The 20,618-nt window shown below is 40.4% G+C and overlaps 1 protein-coding gene across 1 annotated transcript in view; it reads right to left on the bottom strand.

Annotated features, from left to right (window-relative positions):
• Window positions 1-17,915, bottom strand: part of evpla (envoplakin a) — a 34,028-nt gene extending 16,113 nt beyond the window's left edge. Inside the window, exons 1-10 of the mRNA XM_061881089.1 lie at window positions 17,757-17,915; window positions 11,620-11,719; window positions 9,190-9,344; window positions 7,373-7,496; window positions 7,164-7,295; window positions 6,237-6,278; window positions 4,552-4,713; window positions 4,358-4,465; window positions 2,634-2,729; window positions 2,450-2,560 (exon numbers count right to left, since the gene is read on the bottom strand). Of these exons, the coding sequence (XP_061737073.1) occupies window positions 2,450-2,560; window positions 2,634-2,729; window positions 4,358-4,465; window positions 4,552-4,713; window positions 6,237-6,278; window positions 7,164-7,295; window positions 7,373-7,496; window positions 9,190-9,344; window positions 11,620-11,719; window positions 17,757-17,809 (1,083 nt within the window). The 5' untranslated portion in view covers window positions 17,810-17,915. The remainder of the gene's footprint in view (window positions 1-2,449; window positions 2,561-2,633; window positions 2,730-4,357; window positions 4,466-4,551; window positions 4,714-6,236; window positions 6,279-7,163; window positions 7,296-7,372; window positions 7,497-9,189; window positions 9,345-11,619; window positions 11,720-17,756) is intronic.
• Window positions 17,916-20,618: the final 2,703 nt, after the last annotated feature.

The following is a 20,618-nucleotide window of genomic DNA, read 5'->3' as shown; positions in this document are numbered from 1 at the left end:
TTGCCGTTTGTTACATCTATATATCTGGCTCTCTCAGATATATAGATGTAGTTAGACTTCAAAATAATCCATCAATCAAAGGGAGCCACTAGGGTGGCACTTAAAAGCAGCACGTGGCTCGAGAGCCATGGTTTGCTGACCCCCGGCCTTGAGGATTTGAGGAGTCAGAGTTTGCTTTGAGGGCTTCCAAGGGAGCCAACACCCAGGAACGTCTTGCCGTTCTTCGAGCTTCAGAAGAGTTTATCAAGAAGATGAACTACCCAACACACACCAAGGTCCAGGTTCTTCCCGAGTACGGGGAGACACCGCTCTTTAAGCAGTTCTTCAAGGACTGGAGCGATCCCGACAACACCCCTGGCATGGGACTGTCTTGCGTGTCCAAAAAGATTTGCACGGCTTATACCGTATTTTTCGGAGTATAAGTTGCTCCGGAGTATAAGTCGCACCTGCCGAAAATGCATAACAAAGAAGGAAAAAAAAAACAACATATATAAGTCGCACTGGAGTATAAATCGCATTTTTGGGGGAAATGTATTTGATAAAACCCAACAGCAAGAATAGACCTTTGAAAGGCAATTTAAAATAAATAAAGAATAGTGAACAACAGGCTGAATAAGTGTACGTTATATGAGGCATAAATAACCAACTAAGAAGTGGGAATTGCAAACTTCCTGTTGATTTTAGCTGGGAGGTATGAGTGTATGAAATATAGGTCTAACTGAGACCTACATAGTGGTTTTTGTTTCATGTTTCTACGACGTTCCTACTGGAAGTTTCAGACAGTTTTGTCTGTGTTTTCTTCCTAGGGGGCGCTAGAGCACAATTAGTTTCTTGAATCAGATTGCAATTTTTACCAGTCCTGACGTGTGTGTCAAATTTGGTGAGTTTTGAAGCATGTTAAGGGGGTCAATTTACAGCTCAAAGAGGCGGCGGGATAATGATAAAGAATAATAATAAAACCTTAGAAATTCAATATGGGCCTCTGTCCCAAAGGGACATCGGTTCCTAATAAATAAAGAATAGTGAACAACAGGCTGAATAAAGTGTACGTTATATGAGGCATAAATAACCAACTGCTATGTTAACCTAACATATTATGGTAAGAGTCATTCAAATAACTATAACATATAAAACATGCTATACCTTTACCAAACTATCTCTCACTCCTAATCCATAAATCCCATGAAATCTTATACGTCTAGTCTCTTACGTGAATGAGATAAATAATATTATTTGATATGCCTCATTTAAGTTTCACCTTAAAACTCATCTGTATACTCTAGCCTTTAAATAGACCTCCTTTTTAGACCAGTTGATCTGCCGCTTCTTTTCTTTTTTCTCCTATGTCCCCCCCTCCCTTGTGGAGCGGGTCCGGTCCGATGACCATGGATGAAGTACTGGCTGTCCAGAGTCGAGACCCAGGATAGACCGCTCGCTTGTGTATCGGTTAGGGACATCTCTACGCTGCTGATCCGCCTCCGCTTGGGATGGTTTCCTGTGGACGGGACTCTCGCTGCTGACTTGGATCCGCTTTGAACTGAACTCTCGCGGCTGTGTTGAAGCCACTATGGATTGAACTTTCACGGTATCATGTTAGACCCGCTCGACATCCATTGCTTTCGGTCCCCTAGAGAGGGGGGGGGGGGGGGTTGCCCACATCTGAGGTCCTCTCCAAGGTTTCTCATAGTCGGCATTGTCACTGGCGTCCCACTGGATGGGAATTCTCCCTGCCCACTGGGTGTGAGTTTTCCTTGCCCTTTTGTGGGTTCTTCCGAGGATGTCGTAGTCGTAATGATTTGTGCAGTCCTTTGAGACATTTGTGATTTAGGGCTATATAAATATACATTGATTGATTGATGGATATTTTACAGTAATGTGTTAATAATTTCACACATAAGTCACTCCTGAGTAGGGTTGTCCCGATTCGATATTTGGATCGAATCGACCGCCGATATTTGCCAAAAAATGCGTATCGGCAAAGCATGGGAAAATGCCGATCCAGATCCAGTTTTTGAAAAAAAAAAACTCCGGACATGTCCTCTTTTGCTAGCATACTAGCAGCGACCGGGCTAGGATAGACTGACCATACGTCCTCTTTTGCGGGGCTGTCAGGGCAGAGTTTCTTAAATGACTCAAATGTCCGGCATTTTGAGTATTGTTTACGCTACTTAATATGTCCGTGTTGACACCCGTTCGGTACACCTCTGCACCGAACCGAAGCCCCCGTAGCGAAAAGGTTCAATACAAATACACGTAGCGTTACATCCCTACGGAGTAGTAAGCGTGAGAAATGTCAAATGTGGCATTAGGCGCAACATAGTAGTGTATGAAAAACACTGAGTGAATAATGCATGAAGCCCAATGACAGGTGTGTAATCCAAATGAGGAGCAGTTTTCATCCATGTTTCCACCTTCCAAGGTGAGGTGCGAACTAATGTTCTCCTCGTACCTCAAGCTGCAGCAGCACCTCCGAGTTGCTCTTCTTACTGGAGATCTTGGGGTCCAAACTGGTGTTGAGTTTGTTTAGTGTCTCTGACAGCTGCTCTGAGTCCAGTTGATACTGAAGAGTAAAATGTCCTCAAAAAGATCAGAATTTTCAGATCCAGTTTCAAAAGGCGTCATTGTGTCCTTACCTTTTTGTAGTTCTCCAAGTTGTCCAGGTGTGTCTCTTGACAAATGCACAGATGGAGGAATTTCTGCCAGTCGTTGCGAACAGCGTCTCTCTGCTCCTAAAATGATGAAATAAATGAAAATGTGAGGAAAATAGTAAATGCATGTCTGGTGAGCAGAGGTGGGTAGTAACGCGTTACATTTACTTGAGTAACTTTTGGGATAAATTGTACTTCTACGACTAGTTTTTATGCAACTTACTTTTACTTGAGTATATTTATAGAGAAGAAACACTACTTTTACTCCGCTCCATTTATCTACATTCAGTTCGCTACTCGCTACTTTTTTTTTATCGATCTATTAATGTTTGTTTTGGTTAATAACAGAGCTTCAAAGTAGAATCTACGCATGCCTGCGTTTCACCAATCACATGCAGTCACTGGTGACGTTGGACCAATCAAACAGAGCCAGGCGGTCACATGACCCGACTTAAACAAGTTGAAAAACGTATTGGGGTGTTACCATTTAGTGGTCAATTGTACGGAATATGTACTGTACTGTGCAATCTACTAATAAAAGTTTCAATCAATCAATCAAAAGTGTAAAGGAAAAAAGACACTTTTTATTTCAACCGTACTTCCCGTCAAAAGCCTAAAGACTGATCGCACAGTTCCTGTCTTCACAATAAAAGTGCCGCTCCATCGCGCCTGCGTTAACAAAATAAGAGTCTCCGAAAGCCAGAGCAAACAAGCTAGCAAGCTACGGAGTTTGCCGCCAATGTATTTCTTGTAAAGTGTATAAAAACGAATATGGAAGCTGGACAAATAAGATGCCAAAAACCAACGACTTTCATGTGGTATTAGACAGAAAAAAAAGGAACTTTTTTTCCCCTCCATTTGAAAACGTGGACGTCTGATTCCAATCATTGCAAGTCATCAGAATCAGGTAATACACCAACTTATATTCTTGTCTTCATTAAAGATAGGAATCTATGTGTTAAACATGCATGTATATTCATTAAAACACCTTTAACATGTCAACAAAAACGGCAAAATATAAATTATATACTGTATATATAAATGTATGTGTATATATATATATATATATATATATATATATGTGTGTGTGTGTATATGAGGTAGATCACCTCGACTTGGTCATTTACTAAGTAATTGATAAACGTTGAAAAACTTATTGGGGTGTTACCATTTAGTGGTCAATTGTACAGAATATGTACTGTACTGTGCAATCTAATAAAGTATCAATCAATCAATCAAATCAATGAATGCCTACTGAGCCTATGGTGCTGTTAAGTTATTGTGGCTCAATGTGCCATTTTTTTATTTTATTTTAATGTACTATTATTTGATATATATTATTGTTTTAGTTGCTTTAGAGATATTCCTGGCTCTGAATTTGCTCGTTGCTATTTTTATGTTTTTGTGCATTATTTGTTGCCGTAATGAGGTTACTCATCAGTTACTCAGTACTTAAGTAGTTTTTTCACAACATACTTTTTACTTTTACTCAAGTAAATATTTGGGTGACTACTCCTTACTTTTACTTGAGTAATACATCTCTAAAGTAACAGTACTCTTACTTGGGTACAATTTCTGGCTACTCTACCCACCTCTGCTGGCGAGTGGCACTGGGAGTAGTCTCAGGGCATGAATACAGCTGGTAAATTAGCCAAGCTTTTTTTACTGACACGGAGGAGCCAAATGAGTCACCGATGTCCTGAGTGTACCTGGATGATGTGGCTGGCAGGGTGATTCAACTCAATCAGCTTGTCTCCTTCATCTTGCAGTCTGTTCACCTCACTCTCATGTGACAGCAGACTGTTGTTTTTGAAGTTCTGAACAGAGATACACACGTAGCCGGTCAGTGCACACCATGCCTCAAATCCATCCTGATTTTCAGTAGGACTCTGTCAATGCCCACCTCGTACTGCCTGCGAACATCTGGAGGATCCGCCATGCGGTCACTCCAGTCCTGCTTCTGGATTTTATCCTGCTCCTCTCCCAGGAAACTCAGCTCCTTGTTGCAGCCCTGCATGTACTCGTGCAGGCTGTTCAGGTGGTGGCCGCGCCACTTGGAGTCTTCCTAGGAATAGGAATAGAAATAGAAATAGTGTAAAACATGAATTTGGTATGGGTTGAAATGGGGGACGGCTATCATTCAAATTGAATGCTGTTATAGTGACCAGCATACGCAATATTCTTTTTAAATATTTATGGCAGAAAAACTGCTGAACTTCTTTATAAAAGGCATTGAGGTCATACTATCACAAATTACTATATTCATTGAAATACACTGGTGAAGTGAGTTATATTTATATAGCGCTTTTCTCTAGTGACTCAAAGCGCTTTACATAGTGAAACCCAATATCTAAGTTACATTTAAACCAGTGTGGGTGGCACTGGGAGCAGGTGGGTAAAGTGTCTTGCCCAAGGACACAACGGCAGTGACTAGGATGGCAGAAGTGGGAATCGAACCTGCAACCCCCAAGTTGCTGGCACGGCCACTCTACCAACCGAGCTATACCGCCCCACTAAATAGAGGTGCACAAAAAAAATCTATTCACATCCGAATTGCGATTTTTATTTACCCCAATTCATATTAATATGATCTAAAAATATATTTGATTGAAAGGAATACATCTTTAAAAAGACGTGTTTAGGCCATCTCCATGCAACCAGAGGGACCTTTTCTGTAACCTAGAACCTGTTTTGAAAGAAAGTCATTATAATTATTAAACCAAATAAAACTTTGCTATAATCCGTTTTGAATTGGGAATCTTGTTGAGTCGAGAATCCATTCCGAATCAAATTGTCACCTCAGGAATCAGAATCGGATCGTTAGGTGCCCAAATATTTAAACCCCTCCTAAATATATATATATATATATATATATATATATATATATTTTTTTTTTTACATTTGATTTGTTAGATTTGTATATTTACATTGCTTTAATTATTCATAGTATATTTTATTTTAGCTGCAATAGTTTTACATGACATTATGTGAATCACAACTTAAAACTATTAATTCATGAGAACTTTATTATTTATTCATTCATTCATTAAATGTTTTTGTGTTACAAACCGAGCACATGAGGTGAACAAGCAAATGTGTGAGAAATGTCTATGTAATGGAAAAAGGGGTATGATCTGCTTTTTCTTACTCCTTTTCAGACATGTTATAATAAGAAATTGGAAATATGCAGTGTCCGATATTGTAACTGTATGCATGTTCAAAATAAATCAAAACTGTAATCACAACAAATAAAAAAATCTAACTAAATAAATACAAATTATATGCAAAGGGAAAAAAAAAGGGGACAAATTTCAGCCACATTGTAAAATTACTAGCAATATATTTTAACACGGAACATATAAAAGCTATTCAAATTCAGAAAAACAACATAGGAAACTGCATAAACTATAATCTAGTTCATAGTCATCAAGTATTTCTTGTTATACATCCAAGTGAAAACAAAGATAATCACTTTACATATTGTCTAAATTTGAGATTTCAGACTACGGGAGGAAAGGCGAACGCTATGCCGAGAATTCTGGGTCAGATTTGATGTCGTTTCCAAGTGTTTTGCCACAGATTACTCACCAGAATTTTGTTGTACTGCTTCTTGAATGCCATGTAGTCGTCCTACAAGATACAATTACAACATTTGATTGAGAAGTTTATTGACATCTTATAGAATTGAATCCATGTAATGCTTTAAAAAGGCAAATGGGTGGCACAAAATGCCAAAAGGCTTGTTTACATTGTGGTCCATTAAATATTCATCACATTTAATTCAATAATAAAAGATGTAAAAAAACGTGTATACAACAAATTTCATCCATCCATCCATCTTCTTCCGCTTATCCCAGGTCGGGTCGCGGGGGCAACAGCCTAAGCAGGGAAACCCAGACTTCCCTCTCCCCAGCCACTTTGTCTAGCTCTTCCCGGGGGATCCCGAGACGTTCCCAGGCCAGCCGGGAGACATAGTCTTCCCAACGTGTCCTGGGTCTTCCCCGTGGCCTCCTACCGGTCGGACGTGCCCTCGGGAGGCGTTCGGGTGGCATCCTGACCAGATGCCCGAACCACCTCATCTGGCTCCTCTCGATGTGAAGGAGCAGCGGCTTTACTTTGAGTTCCTCCCGGATGGCAGAGCTTCTCACCCTATCTCTAAGGGAGAGCCCCGCCACACGGCGGAGGAAACTCATTTGGGCCGCTTGTACCCGTGATCTTATCCTTTCGGTCATGACCCAAAGCTCATGACCATAGGTGAGGATGGGAACGTAGATCGACCGGTAAATTGAGAGCTTTGCCTTCCGGCTCAGCTCCTTCTTCACCACAACGGATCGGTACAACGTCCGCATTACTGAAGACGCCGCACCGATCCGCCTGTCCATCTCACCATCCACTCTTCCCTCACTCAACAAATTACGTTAAAAAAATTTATAAATGATGTATAAATGCCACATAAGGTACTACAGTACTGTCAAATATGTATTTAGTGTAGTGCAATAATAGATGGAGGATGACCTTGGTGCCTGCAGAACTGACACACAGCTGTGAGTTGTAGGCGTCCAGCTCCTGCTGCAGGAGTTTGTGCGATGCAATTTGCTTCTCCAGCTCCGCCATGGTGGGGCCAAACGTATTGCTGTTCACCGCTCTCTGAAAAAAACACACACGCACAATAGGCTCACTCATTGACACGCTATGCTGCAACATTTTGGCCTTGCGATGCACACCTGCTTGTCGTTAAAAACAGGCCCCCAGTCGATTCTGGGCATCAGTGACACATCATCGATCTGCTCAAAAATGTCCCGGTAGAAAGTGCAGTCCTTAAGCCAACGATCATGGAGATGGCGGACACTGGAAACATTAGTGGAACAATTGAACAATAGGTAGTAAGCAACTTACCTATAAGAAAAAAAACATTCATAAATGGATGTCATTAGTGCCATAGCAACATACAACTACTACTGTAAATAACAGGGGCCCAAAACTGCGGCCTGCCAACGTCCCAAATCTTTTTTGACAACATTAAAGTTGACTTCGACTGCGGATGTTGTGGATCGGTGGAGGGAATAATTCGAAGACCTCCTCAATCCCACCAACACGTCTTCCTTTGAGGAAGCGGTGCCTGGGGTACCTGTAGTGGACTCTCCTATTTCTGGGGCTGAGGTTGCTGAGGTAGTTAAAAAGCTCCTCGGCGGCAAGAGATCCGCCCGGAGTTCCTTAAGGCTCTGGATGCTGTGGGGCTGTCTTGGTTGACAAGACTCTGCAGCATCGCGTGGACATCGGGGGCGGTACCTCTGGATTGGCAAACCGGGGTGGTGGTCCCTCTCTTTAAGAAGGGGGACCGGAGGGTGTGTTCCAACTATCGTGGGATCACACTCCTCAGCCTTCCCGGTAAGGTTTATTCAGGTGTACTGGAGAAGAGGCTACGCCGGATAGTTCAACCTCGGATTCAGGAGGAACAGTGTGGTTTTCGTCCTGGTCGTGGAACTGTGGACCAGCTCTATACTCTCGGCAGGGTTCTTGAGGGTGCATGGGAGTTTGCCCAACCAGTCTACATGTGCTTTGTGGACTTGGAGAAGGCATTGGACCGTGTCCCTCGGGAAGTCCTGTGGGGAGTGCTCAGAGAGTATGGGGTATCGGACTGTCTTATTGTGGCGGTCCGCTCCCTGTATGATCAGTGTCAGAGCTTGGTCAACCATTCAAAGCTCTCTCAGATGGAAGGAGGTTTTGGCTCAAAATCTCACGATACATGGCCCTATTCATTCTTTCCTTAACACGGATCAATCGTCCTGTCCCCTTAGCAGAAAAACAGCCCCAAAGCATGATGTTTCCACCCCCATGCTTCACAGTAGGTGTGGTGTTCTTGGGATGCAACTCAGTATTCTTCTTCCTCCAAACACGAAGAGTTGAGTTTATACCAAAATGGATACATTGATGATACAGCAGAGGATTGGGAGAATGTCATGTGGTCAGATGAAACCAAAATAGAACTTTTTGGTATAAACTCAACTTGTCGTGTTTGGAGGAAGAAGAATACTGAGTTGCATCCCAAGAACACCATACCTACTGTGAAGCATGGGGGTGGAAACATCATGCTTTGGGGCTGTTTTTCTGCTAAGGGGACAGGACGATTGATCCGTGTTAAGGAAAGAATGAATGGGGCCATGTATCGTGAGATTTTGAGCCAAAACCTCCTTCCATCTGTGAGAGCTTTGAATGGTTGACCAAATACTTATTTTCCACCATCATTTACAAATAAATTCTTTAAAATTCCTACAATGTCAATTCCTGGATTTTTTTTTCACATTCTGTCTCTCCCAGTTGAAGTGTACCTATGATGAAAAATACAGACCTCTGTCATCATTTTAAGTGGGAGAACTTGCTGGCTGACTAAATAAATTTTGCTCCACTGTAATATAAGACATGAATATACATGTAGTCTGGACACAGCGCTCAGGCGTGTGTTGGCAGGAGCTTGGATGCTAATTGTTTGCTAGACCACAGTGTCTTCATGACACTTGTCAGTTGCAGCGAAAGCACTCACTCGCTCTCAATATCTTTGGCCTGCGGGTGTTGGAGCGACTTGGCTTTGTCCACATCCAGGAAGAGGTTTTTCAGCAGACCCTCGGCTTCACCCAGCTTGTCGCAGATCTCCTGCTGATGCTGGTAGGGGAGGTCTTTCTTGTCGTTCTCCGCATCCTTAGAAGAAGACAAGAGTTAGAGTGCTTTCAGGCTAATCACACAAGAAGTGGGAAGCCATTTTGGCCGTTTCCACTGAAATACTAAAGTCAACACAGCTTTTGCTTTGTGCAAACTGCATACTAGCAGGTACTTAAATGATCATGTGTGTCACGTAAACTACTGCCGGTCGCCTACTGGTTGAGCACATTTGTCCACCTTGTAGCGTTTTCAGGATAGACCGTAGGCAGACATGTGACATCCCTGAGTGAATCGAGTCTTCGGAACGACTCTTTTCAATAACGATGACAACTGATTGGCAGTTTTGAGCCGTGTTTTTATGCATATGCAGATGTGCATGCCACCCCACTGGCAACTGGAGCAGAGAATTAGGGAAACAAAGCACAATTCTGCTGTGTTGTTTGATGAGGATATGTGGAGTAGTCCAAGGGTAGACACACTGGGTAGGGTAGTACAAATTAGTGTTCAAATATTTATTAAGTCCTCTTTTCTTTTCTTTTTTTTTTTTTAAATACTTTTGATATATAAACATGCATATATTTTATGGCTTGTGCACTTTTCTCTGTACAGTAGAACCTCGACTTGCGAACCAAACTTTTAGGTTGAGCCAAATATGCTTAACCATGTCTTTGTGCACAAACTCTTCATTCATTCATTTTGTGCTTGCTCGTCTTGATGAGATCGAGGAAGCCTGCTTTGCACCGAAGCAAGTTTTCATATGTGATGAGAACATACTTTGTTGAAAAAAGATGCCAAAGCAAACATATGTCACAACGGAGGAGAAAACTACTTGTTCGTTCAGCGGGGCCTCTTCAAAGAGCACACACATCATTATCAACCCTCCCTTCTCTCCCCACCTGTCTGCTTCTTTCTCTCCTCCTGTGAGCTGCTTCGCTGTCGATGTTAAAGTTCCGTGAGTGGGTATTACTTTTTGTATTGTTTATAGCAATGTGGTTGTTAAAGTTAAAGAATACTGTGATTTCTGATTGTTTGTGAGGGCACCAAAGGGACTTCTTTGTGCGGGCTGGCAGAGCAGCGAATACCGCACAGTTCAGTTAATCTTGTTATGTTTGTGTGATATACAGCAGTGGTCCCCAACCTTTTTGTATCCGCGGACCGGTCAACCCTTAATAATTTGTCCCGCGGCCCAGGGGGGGAGGGGGGGATCCTTTTTTTTTTTCTTTGTCATGAAAAAGGGACGTTTTTGTGGTTGGTGCACTAATTGTAAGTGTATATTGTGTTTTTTAAGTTGATTTAATAATAAAAAATAAAAATAAAAATATATATATATATATATATATATATATATATATATTATTATTATTTTTTTTAAAATAAAAATTAATAAAAAATTCTTCTGCGACCCAGTGGTTGGGGACCACTGATATACAGTACTTTATATAGTGTTCAAAGTGGACAAACCTTCACTAAAATATGGACTTTTATCGAGGCTGCAACTCGTTATTCATATTCACGTTGTTTCTTACAGAAAACTGTCTTTCACTATATAAACTTTTCAATTTCCGAACCCCGTTCAAGAGCCAATTCGGTTCGAACATCGAGGTTCCACTGGATTGTTAAAATGCTTGAGTGCTACAATTTTAAGAAATTCCAAAAAGTTTCGTGATGTCACTGTGAAAGCATGGGGGTATGATGCCACCTTAGGAAATGTTTGCAATAAAAATGCAACCAAAACAAAAGTATAAGCAGAACTTATACCAATAGAGTAATATTAGTGTAAATGTGTACCTGGGGATAGGTTGATTGGCAACACTAAATTGGCCCTAGTGTGTGAATGTGAGTGTGAATGTTGTCTGTCTATCTGTGATGGCCCTGCGATGAGGTGGCGACTTGTCCAGGGTGTACCCCGCCTTCCGCCCGATTGTAGCTGAGATAGGCGCCAGCGCCCCCCGCGACCCCGAACGGGAATAAGCGGCAGAAAATGGATGGATGGATGTTTCACATATAACTGCTTGCAACCAGTGATTCCTTCTTTAAAAAAAAAAAACAGATTAAAAAAACTATAATGACTACCAAGTTTTTGTACATATATGCTATTGCTAGTTTGGAGCTTGACTGTGCAGAATAATAATCCACATGGCTGAAGTAGCTAAGGGAACACCCTTTTTTTCTAGCGTGAATGTTGCTTTATTGCAGCTTTTATTTTGAAGCTGCTACTGTCAGTAACACGGCTTTTGAGTAGCCACCTTTGCACCGATTGCCCGAAACCCCGAATGAAAGAAAAACAAATAAATGTAGGTATGCATTTTCTTACCACAGCCAAAAGTCCCTCAGCCTGGAGGATGTCTTTCTCCACCACGTCTGCATTCTTTTGCATCTGTACGATCAACTGTGCCAGACCGCTGGTCGGGAGACTGCAAGGTGAGGGCCAAAGGTTAAGACTCTTGTCATTCCCGACATTCATCAGCTGGTGATTGATGCCATGCAAACGACACACACACACACACACACACACACACCCTCCGACAATTCCTTTCACCGTCCGAGCCACTCCCGGAACGTTCTTTAGATGCACACCATTCCACGGATGTCACATATGGCCTTGGGCAGACTGGAGGAGACGCAGTGTATGTAGCAAAGCCCCACAACTAATTGAGGTTCTTTTTAGTAAGTCCAAGATTGACAGCCAAATATCCTCCATACCAAACCACTATTTTCCTATATTCAAACACAGTGTTACTGTTCAAACTGTGTGTAATGTTACAATGTAGTTGCGAAATAAAACCTCGGCCTTGTTTTCAATGACTACTTAGGTCTACTATGATACCGTATTTGAATGTGGGTCATTACGCTGGTACTTAGAGGTGGTACTTGGTGCAAAAAGGTTTGTGTTATTAACGCACAACACAAACACGTGATTTCATATATACCCGGTTTTTCGGACTATAAGTCGCAGTTTTTTTCATAGTGCGACTTATACTCAGGAGCGACTTATGAGTGAAATTGTTAACACATAATATTATTTAGCTCATTCACGGAAGAGACTGGACGTATAAGATTTCATGGCATTTATGGATTAGGAGTGACAGATAGTTTGGTAAAGGTATAGCACAGGGGTCGGGAACCTTTTTGGCTGAGAGAGCATGAAAGCCAAATATTTCAAAATGTATTTCCGTGAGAGCCATATCATATTTTTTAACACTGAATACAACTAAATGCGTGCATTTTTAAGTAAGACCAACATTTTAGAGTATAATAAGTCTCTTATTCTTTTTAATAACATTTTTATTCTGAAGCTAACCAATAATAAATAAAATGTCATGTCTGTTGATCATGTTTTTGTTTGGTCATGTGCTGTTTGTCCTTTGGCCTCTTTAAGTTCCTGTTTTTTTTCCACTCCCTTTTCTGGTTTCCTTGGTTACTCATTTTGTCCACCTGTCTCGGGTGGACAAAATTCTCGCTCACCTTCTTCCCGAGCATTAATCAGAGGCAGTATTTAAGCTTGTCTTTGCCAGTCAGTCGCCCTGTGCTGACTTGTTTCATGCCTTGCCATAGTTTTGTGCTTCATGCCATGCCAAGTAAGTTTTGTTTGATTTATGTTCTTAGTCTGTTTATGCGTTAGCTTTTTTCTTTAGCCCAAGTTGTGCTTCCACTGTGAGCGATTTTTGTTTCTTTTTTTAGTTAAAATTAAATCATGTTTTTACCTAAATGCCATGTCCCGAGTAGTCCGTCTGCCTTCCTGGGAGAACGACCCCGCAGCAAGCTGTAACCCCCCCCCCCCCCCCCCCCATCGTGACATAAAATACTTCTTACCATTAATGCGACTTCTTGAACAGGTGCGGTAGGAAACGGATGGATGGATATAAATGCATGAGAATGTTTTATATTTTGCACGTTATTTTTAGCACTGTGATTACCAGCGAAATTATTCATAATTATCGCGTTAAGCAATGTCAGCTAAGATTTGTCAGAGAGCCAGATGCAGTCATCAAAAGAGCCACATCTGGCTCTAGAGCCATAGGTTCCCTACCCCTAGTATAGCATGTTCTATATGTTATAGTTATTTGAATGACTCTTACCATAATATGTTAGGTTAACATAGCAGTTGGTTATTTATACCTCAAATAACGTACACTTATTCAGCCTGTTGTTCAAATATCTATTCTTGGTGTTGGGTTTTATCAAATACATTTCCCCCAAAAATGCGACTTATACTCCACTGCGACTTATATATGTTTTTTTCCTTCTTTATTATGCATTTTCGGCAGGTGCGACTTATACTCCGGAGCGACTTATACTCCGGAAAATACGGTATATATCTTTCCCACTCCTAGGAGTGTGACTCTTTGGGGACCTAACCATTCCATCCCATTCTCACCCCTGGGGTGACAATCCCATTAAGTATGAATTCAAACCCATTCTCACAATGTATTATTTGGTATAATAATTCTAACAACACCTGTTGAGAATAGGTTAGATCAGGGGTAGGGAACCTATGGCTCTAGAGCCAGATGTGGCTCTTTTGATGACTGCATCTGGCTCTCGGATAAATCTGAGCTAACATTGCTTGACGATAACTAATGAATAATTCTACTTGTGTTAAAAATAACGTTCAAAATACAAAACATCCTCATGCATTTTTAATCCATCCATCTGTTTTCTACCGCACCTGTTCAAGAAGTTGCGTTAATGGTAAGAAGTTATTTATTATTGGTTAGTGTGGGGCTTGCACTCCTGGATGTTCTTCAGACCCCCAAGCACCGACATGAGAGCCTGTTTCAGGGCTACAATCTTGTTAAATTTTTCAGTAAGTCTCTCAGTTTCTTTCCAGCAATTGTCTTTTTCTCTTTCGTTCTCGCTCGCGCTCTGGCTCCAGCCCCAACCACGTCTCTCCTCCTGGCTGCTGCTTATAACAGAGCGACAGGTGATTAGATAACAAGGCCCAGGTAGGCCAGCTACGCACCTGTCGCTGATTTTGAGGCCGATCCTGGCAACACCCCGCTTCGCTGCAGGTACGCAGGCCACGCCCCCATCCACAGTTAGCTTCAGAATAACAATGTTATTACAAAGAATAAGATACCTATTATACTCTAGAAATGTTGGTCTTACTTAAAAATGCACGAGTTTAGTTGTGTTCAGTGTTAGAAAAAATATTATATGGCTCTTACGGAAATACATTTTAAAATATTTGGCTTCTTGGCTCTCTCAGCCTAAAAGGTTCCCGACCCCTGGGTTAGAGGTCGCCAAACTGCCTTCCCACATGAGGTTGAGTTGGTGTGAAGTGTCATCTAGGAACACTATTGATGATAAATAAATGGCGCCGGTGGTCATATGGCCCCAGCCTACCCTTCTCAACATCACTCTTGGTTTTATCTCACTTCATGTTTGGGGGGACTTTGCAGCTCTGAAACTCTAGATGGATTTTAACACAGCTGTTTTTACTTTGCAATGACTGGGAAATCTGCTTCTCCTTGCCAGGTGAGACAGGTATGTGCTGAAGTCACCTGCAACTGATGATATGCATATCAATGTGTTTGATTCCTGATATCAGGCGTGAGTCGAGCACCTAAGGCAGGGGTAGGGAACCTATTGCTCTAGAGCCAGATGTGGCTCTTTTGATGACTACATATGGCTCTCAGATAATTATATTTATATAGCGCTTTTCTCTAGTGACTCAAAGCGCTTTACAAAGTGCCACCCAATATCTAAGTTACATTTAAACCAGTGTGGGTGGCACTGGGGTCAGGTGGGTAAAGTGTCTTGCCCAAGGACACACATCGGCAGTAACTAAGATAGCGGACGCGGGAATCGAACCTGGAACCCTCAGGTTGGTAGCACGGCCACTCTACCAACCCGAGCTATGCCGAGTAACCGTGTAATGCTCTTCCATATCAATATGTGGCAGCCGGTAGATAATTGCTTTGTAGATGTCGGAAACAGCGGGAGGCAGAGTGCAGGTAAAAAGGCGTCTAATGCTTAAAACAGAGGTAGGGAACCTATGGCTCTGACTGCATATGGCTCTCAGATAAATCTTAGCTGACACGATAAGTAATAAGTAATCACAGTGTCAAAAATAACGTTCAAATTATAAAACTTTCTCATGCATTTTAATCCAACCATCCGTTTTCTACCGCACCTGTTCAAGATGTCGCATTAATGGTTAACTTTTATAATAACAATGTTGTTAAAAAGAATAAGAGACTTATTATACTCTACAAATGTTGGTCATACTTAAAAATGCACAATTTTTGTTGTATTCAGTGTTGAAAAATGTTATATGGCTCTTACGGGAATAAATTGTGAAATATTTGGCTTTCATGGCTCTCTCAGCCAAAAAGGTTCCCGACCCCTGACCTAATGTGTCGACATCAACGAGAACAAATAGAACAAAAGGACAGAAGATGAGGCTTAAATAGACATTTCCAAGAGAAAGATACCAACAAGTCACGGGCGTGAGTCATTAATTAGCTGCCTTGCCTTAGATGCAGGCTAACCGGATGAACCGCATAATTGAACAAGGCTTGTCTGCATTCTTCATGAAGCCACTGTAAACTACTCCCTGCCTTACATGAGTGGCATAGTTGGAAGTGGAAACACCCACCAAGCAAGTTCTACACAAATGTCAATGCCTCACACATTTATTCAGAATGCATTGCTGAGCGGTCAAAAGCAGGGTACGTTTATAGGCTTGCTTGGAAAACACACTTTTTTGTTGTGTTGAGTCTAAAAGTGCTCTTTATCTCGTCTTACCGTGAGAATCAAAAATAGTTTGTCAAATCTGAATGCGATGAATGGGTGACAACGGGCTTTGTTCTGTTTTACATTCCAATTCTACGGCTCACCAATGAGAAAATAAAAGAGCAGAATTCACCTTCTATTTGTAAAATGGTGTCTTTTGTGGAATCAGGAGGGAAAAACTGGGATAAACGTTAAGCTACACCATCACGCGTGTTCCATTTATTGCAGGGGTAGGGAACCTATGGCTCGGGAGCCAGATGTGGCTCTTTTGATGACTGCATCTGGCTCTCGGATAAATCTGAGCTGGCATTGCTTAACACGATAAATAATGAATAATTCCCCTTGTAATCACAGTGTTACAAATAATATTCAAAATATAAAACATTCTCATGCATTTTTAATTCCATCCAACTGTTTCTACCGCACCTGTTCAAGAAGTTGCGATAACGGTAAGAAGTTATTTATTTATTTATTATTGGTTAGTGTGGGGCTTGCCCTCCTGGGGGTTCTTCAGACCACCAAGCACCGACATGAGAGCCTGTTTCAGGGTTACAATATTGTTTTATTTTTCAATAAGTCTCTCAGTTGCTTTCCAGCAATTGTATTTTTCTTTTTCGTTTTTGCTCGCGCTCTGGCTCCAGCCCCAACCCCGTCTCTCCTCCTGGCTGCTGCTTATAACAGAGTGACAGGTGATTAGATAACAAGGCCCAGGTGGTCCGTCTAAGCACCTGTCGCTGATTTCGAGGCCGGTCCTGGCAACACCCCAGTTCATTGCAGGCCCACAGCCCACGCCCCCTCCACAGTTAGCTTCAGAATAACAATGTTATTACAAAGAATGATAGACCTATTATACTCTAGAAATGTTGGTCTTACTTAAAAATGCATGCGTTTAGTTGTGTTCAGTGTTAAAAAGAATATTACATGGCTCTTACGGAAATACATTTTAAAATATTTGGCTTTTTGGCTCTCTCAGCCAAAAAGGTTCCCGACCCCTGATTTATTGTGTAGTTTGTTAAATTTAGTTCATTTCGCACAAAAAAAAAAGCTATTACTGAAGAATGACTTTTAACGAGATATCGATCCGACATATGCATCTTATTCAATTAAACTTTGGACTCCAATATTATTCAAAAAGGAGGTGAAGACAAGCGGCCCCTGCCAACAGGGTGTCCTTTATTTATTTTCCAAGGAGTTGGCAACCCGAACGGTTGGGGACCAACGCCCATGTAAGGGACAGAAACCAGCCGAGCAGCCCTCATCGACGAACAACACAAAGGTGGAACATGTCAGCCTGCAATAATAATAATAATAACGCAAGATTGAACACCATTCACAAAACGCTACATGACACGGGTCGAGGTTTTAAAATACATTGTGGTGCCCTAAAGCTACAGTGGGTACTTTATACAGCGCATTGAGGGTGTGTGAGAAATTTCAAGTCAACCAGCCATAGCATGCGGTTTAATAGTGGTTCAGCGTATTGGTGAAAAAGAAATAATACTACAGGTGACACAGCAAGCGTGCGTGGAGAAAATCCTCTGCATGTCAAGTCCAGCCACTACACTTCAATCCAGCCAAGACTTTGAGCTCTCAGCTGAGCACCAATCAGTGCATCATATACAAAGGCGGAGAGGAAGAGGAAACCTGACACGCTTCTGGGCTCAGGTGGAAGAAGAGCACCAAGATGGAGATGCAGTATCACTGTTCACTCACCTGTTAATCTTGACCGACGTCTCTTTATCCTTTTTCCTAAACATCCTGGACATTTTGTGTAGGGTCAGGAGACTGTCTCCCACACTCCTCGTCCTCGGGTTCCTTCCAAAGTCTAAACACAGCTAAAAGCCTCACCTACTACACGTTCATATCAGCAAGGCAGCAGCTCCTCCTCCGCGACGGGCGTGTCACCCGCCCAGACATCCACCACCACCACCACCTCTGCAGCGCAGGACCGGACTGACCAGTTTGCCTTCCTTCACCTCGTCCAGCTTTGCTCGTAACCAGGGGCCGGGATACACTCTGCATGGGGCCCGCTCATGACTGAACACACATGCATTCACAATGTTGACATCAGAAAACTCGGCACACTCAAAGTTGGACATTTGTAAAACAGGACAAACGTCATTGAAGAATGAAAGGCTGGTGTATTCTTTTTCAATACTCCAGTCTCTGCACTTAGGGCTCACTTCCAAGTACACTACACACAGTCCTATTATGACAAATCTTCTTTACAATGCTTTTTTTCATCTCAAAATATTGCATGGCTGGAGTTGCTCTATTTTATTTCATTCAATTGATCAACTTTTTGTGATTTTTGTACATACCATTTCACCAAAATGAAGCCTGAGAAGTTGTATGTCAGCAGCCAAGAGGAGCTTGTGTAACCCGCAACCATGTTTGGAACAAGTCTTATCCTAAATTATAAACAAAATAATGACAATTGTGTTGAATCGAATCAACACCCCAAGAATCGAAACCAAATCGTGAGGCGCTCAACAATTCCCACCCCTATCCTCTACTTCACACCTGGGCAAATGAAGGCCCGGGGGCCACATGGGGCCCATTAAGCTTTTCAATCTGGCCCGCCAGACATTCCCTATTAATAGTTTTAGATGTTTAAGATGGACAGTGTAGCTGCCATTATGATGTGCACTCATCTTTTATAATCACCTTAGTATAGTCTTCAACTATACTAAGTCTTTACTTGCTTGGAAACTGCATCATATACTAGTTGTTATGATCATCTAATTATTTACTATGCTCATCTAATTACTTACTATGCTCATCTAATTACTTACTATGCTCATCTAATTACTTACTATGCTCATCTAATTAGTTACTATACTCATCTAATTATTTACTATATTCATCTAATTACTTACTATACTCATCTAATTACTTACTATGCTCATCTAATTACTTACTATATTCATCTAATTACTTACTATACTCATCTAATTACTATACTCATCTAATTACTTACTATACTCATCTAATTACTTACTATATTCATCTAAATACTTACTATGCTCATCTAATTACTTACTATGCTCATGTAATTAAGTTACTATACTCATCTAATTACTTACTATACTCATTTAATTACTTACTATATTCATCTAATTACTTACTATGCTCATATAATTACTTACCATACTCATCTAATTACTATGGTCAGGTAATTAAGTTACTATGCTCATCTAATTAGTTACTATGGCCATCTAATTAGTTACTATGCTGATCTAATTACTTACTATGCTCATCTAATTACTTAATATGCTCATCAAATTACTTACTATGATCAACTCATTACTTACTATGGTCATGTAATTAGTTACTATGGTCATCTAATTAGTTACTATGGTAATTTAATTAGTTACAATGGTCATCTAATTAGTTACTATGGTCATCTAATTAGTTACTATGCTCATCTAATTACTTACTATGCTCATCTAATTACTTACTATGGTCATGTAATTAAGTTACTATGCTCATCTAATTAGTTACTATGCTGATCTAATTACTTACTATGCTCATGTAATTAAGTTACTATACTCATCTAATTACTTACTATACTCATTTAATTACTTACTATGCTCATCTAATTACTTACTATGCTCATGTAATTAAGTTACTATACTCATCTAATTACTTACTATACTCATTTAATTACTTACTATGCTCATCTAATTACTTACTATGCTCATGTAATTAAGTTACTATACTCATCTAATTACTTACTATACTCATTTAATTACTTACTATGCTCATCTAATTACTTACTATGCTCATCTAATTACTTACTATATTCATCTAATTACTTACTATGCTCATCTAATTACCTATGCTCATATAATTACTTACTATACTCATTTAATTACTTACTATGCTCATCTAATTAGTTACTATACTCATCTAATTATTTACTATATTCATCTAATTACTTACTATACTCATCTAATTACTTACTATGCTCATCTAATTACTTACTATGCTCATCTAATTACTTACTATGCTCATGTAATTACTTACTATACTCATCTAATTACTTACTATGCTCATCTAATTACTTACTATACTCATCTAATTACTTACTATGCTCATCTAATTACTTACTATACTCATTTAATTACTTACTATGCTCATCTAATTACTTACTATGCTCATGTAATTAAGTTACTATACTCATCTAATTACTTACTATACTCATTTAATTACTTACTATGCTCATCTAATTACTTACTATGCTCATCTAATTACTTACTATATTCATCTAATTACTTACTATGCTCATCTAATTACCTATGCTCATATAATTACTTACTATACTCATTTAATTACTTACTATGCTCATCTAATTAGTTACTATACTCATCTAATTACTTACTATGCTCATGTAATTACTTACTATACTCATCTAATTACTTACTATGCTCATCTAATTACTTACTATGCTCATGTAATTACTTACTATACTCATCTAATTACTTACTATACTCATCTAATTACTTACTATGCTCATCTAATTACTTACTATACTCATCTAATTACTTACTATGCTCATCTAATTACTTACTA

This window comes from Nerophis ophidion, linkage group LG20, assembly GCF_033978795.1.
Source record: "Nerophis ophidion isolate RoL-2023_Sa linkage group LG20, RoL_Noph_v1.0, whole genome shotgun sequence".
NCBI classification, from domain to species: Eukaryota; Metazoa; Chordata; class Actinopteri; order Syngnathiformes; family Syngnathidae; genus Nerophis; species Nerophis ophidion.
This window is presented reverse-complemented; position numbering and strand designations above follow the sequence as displayed.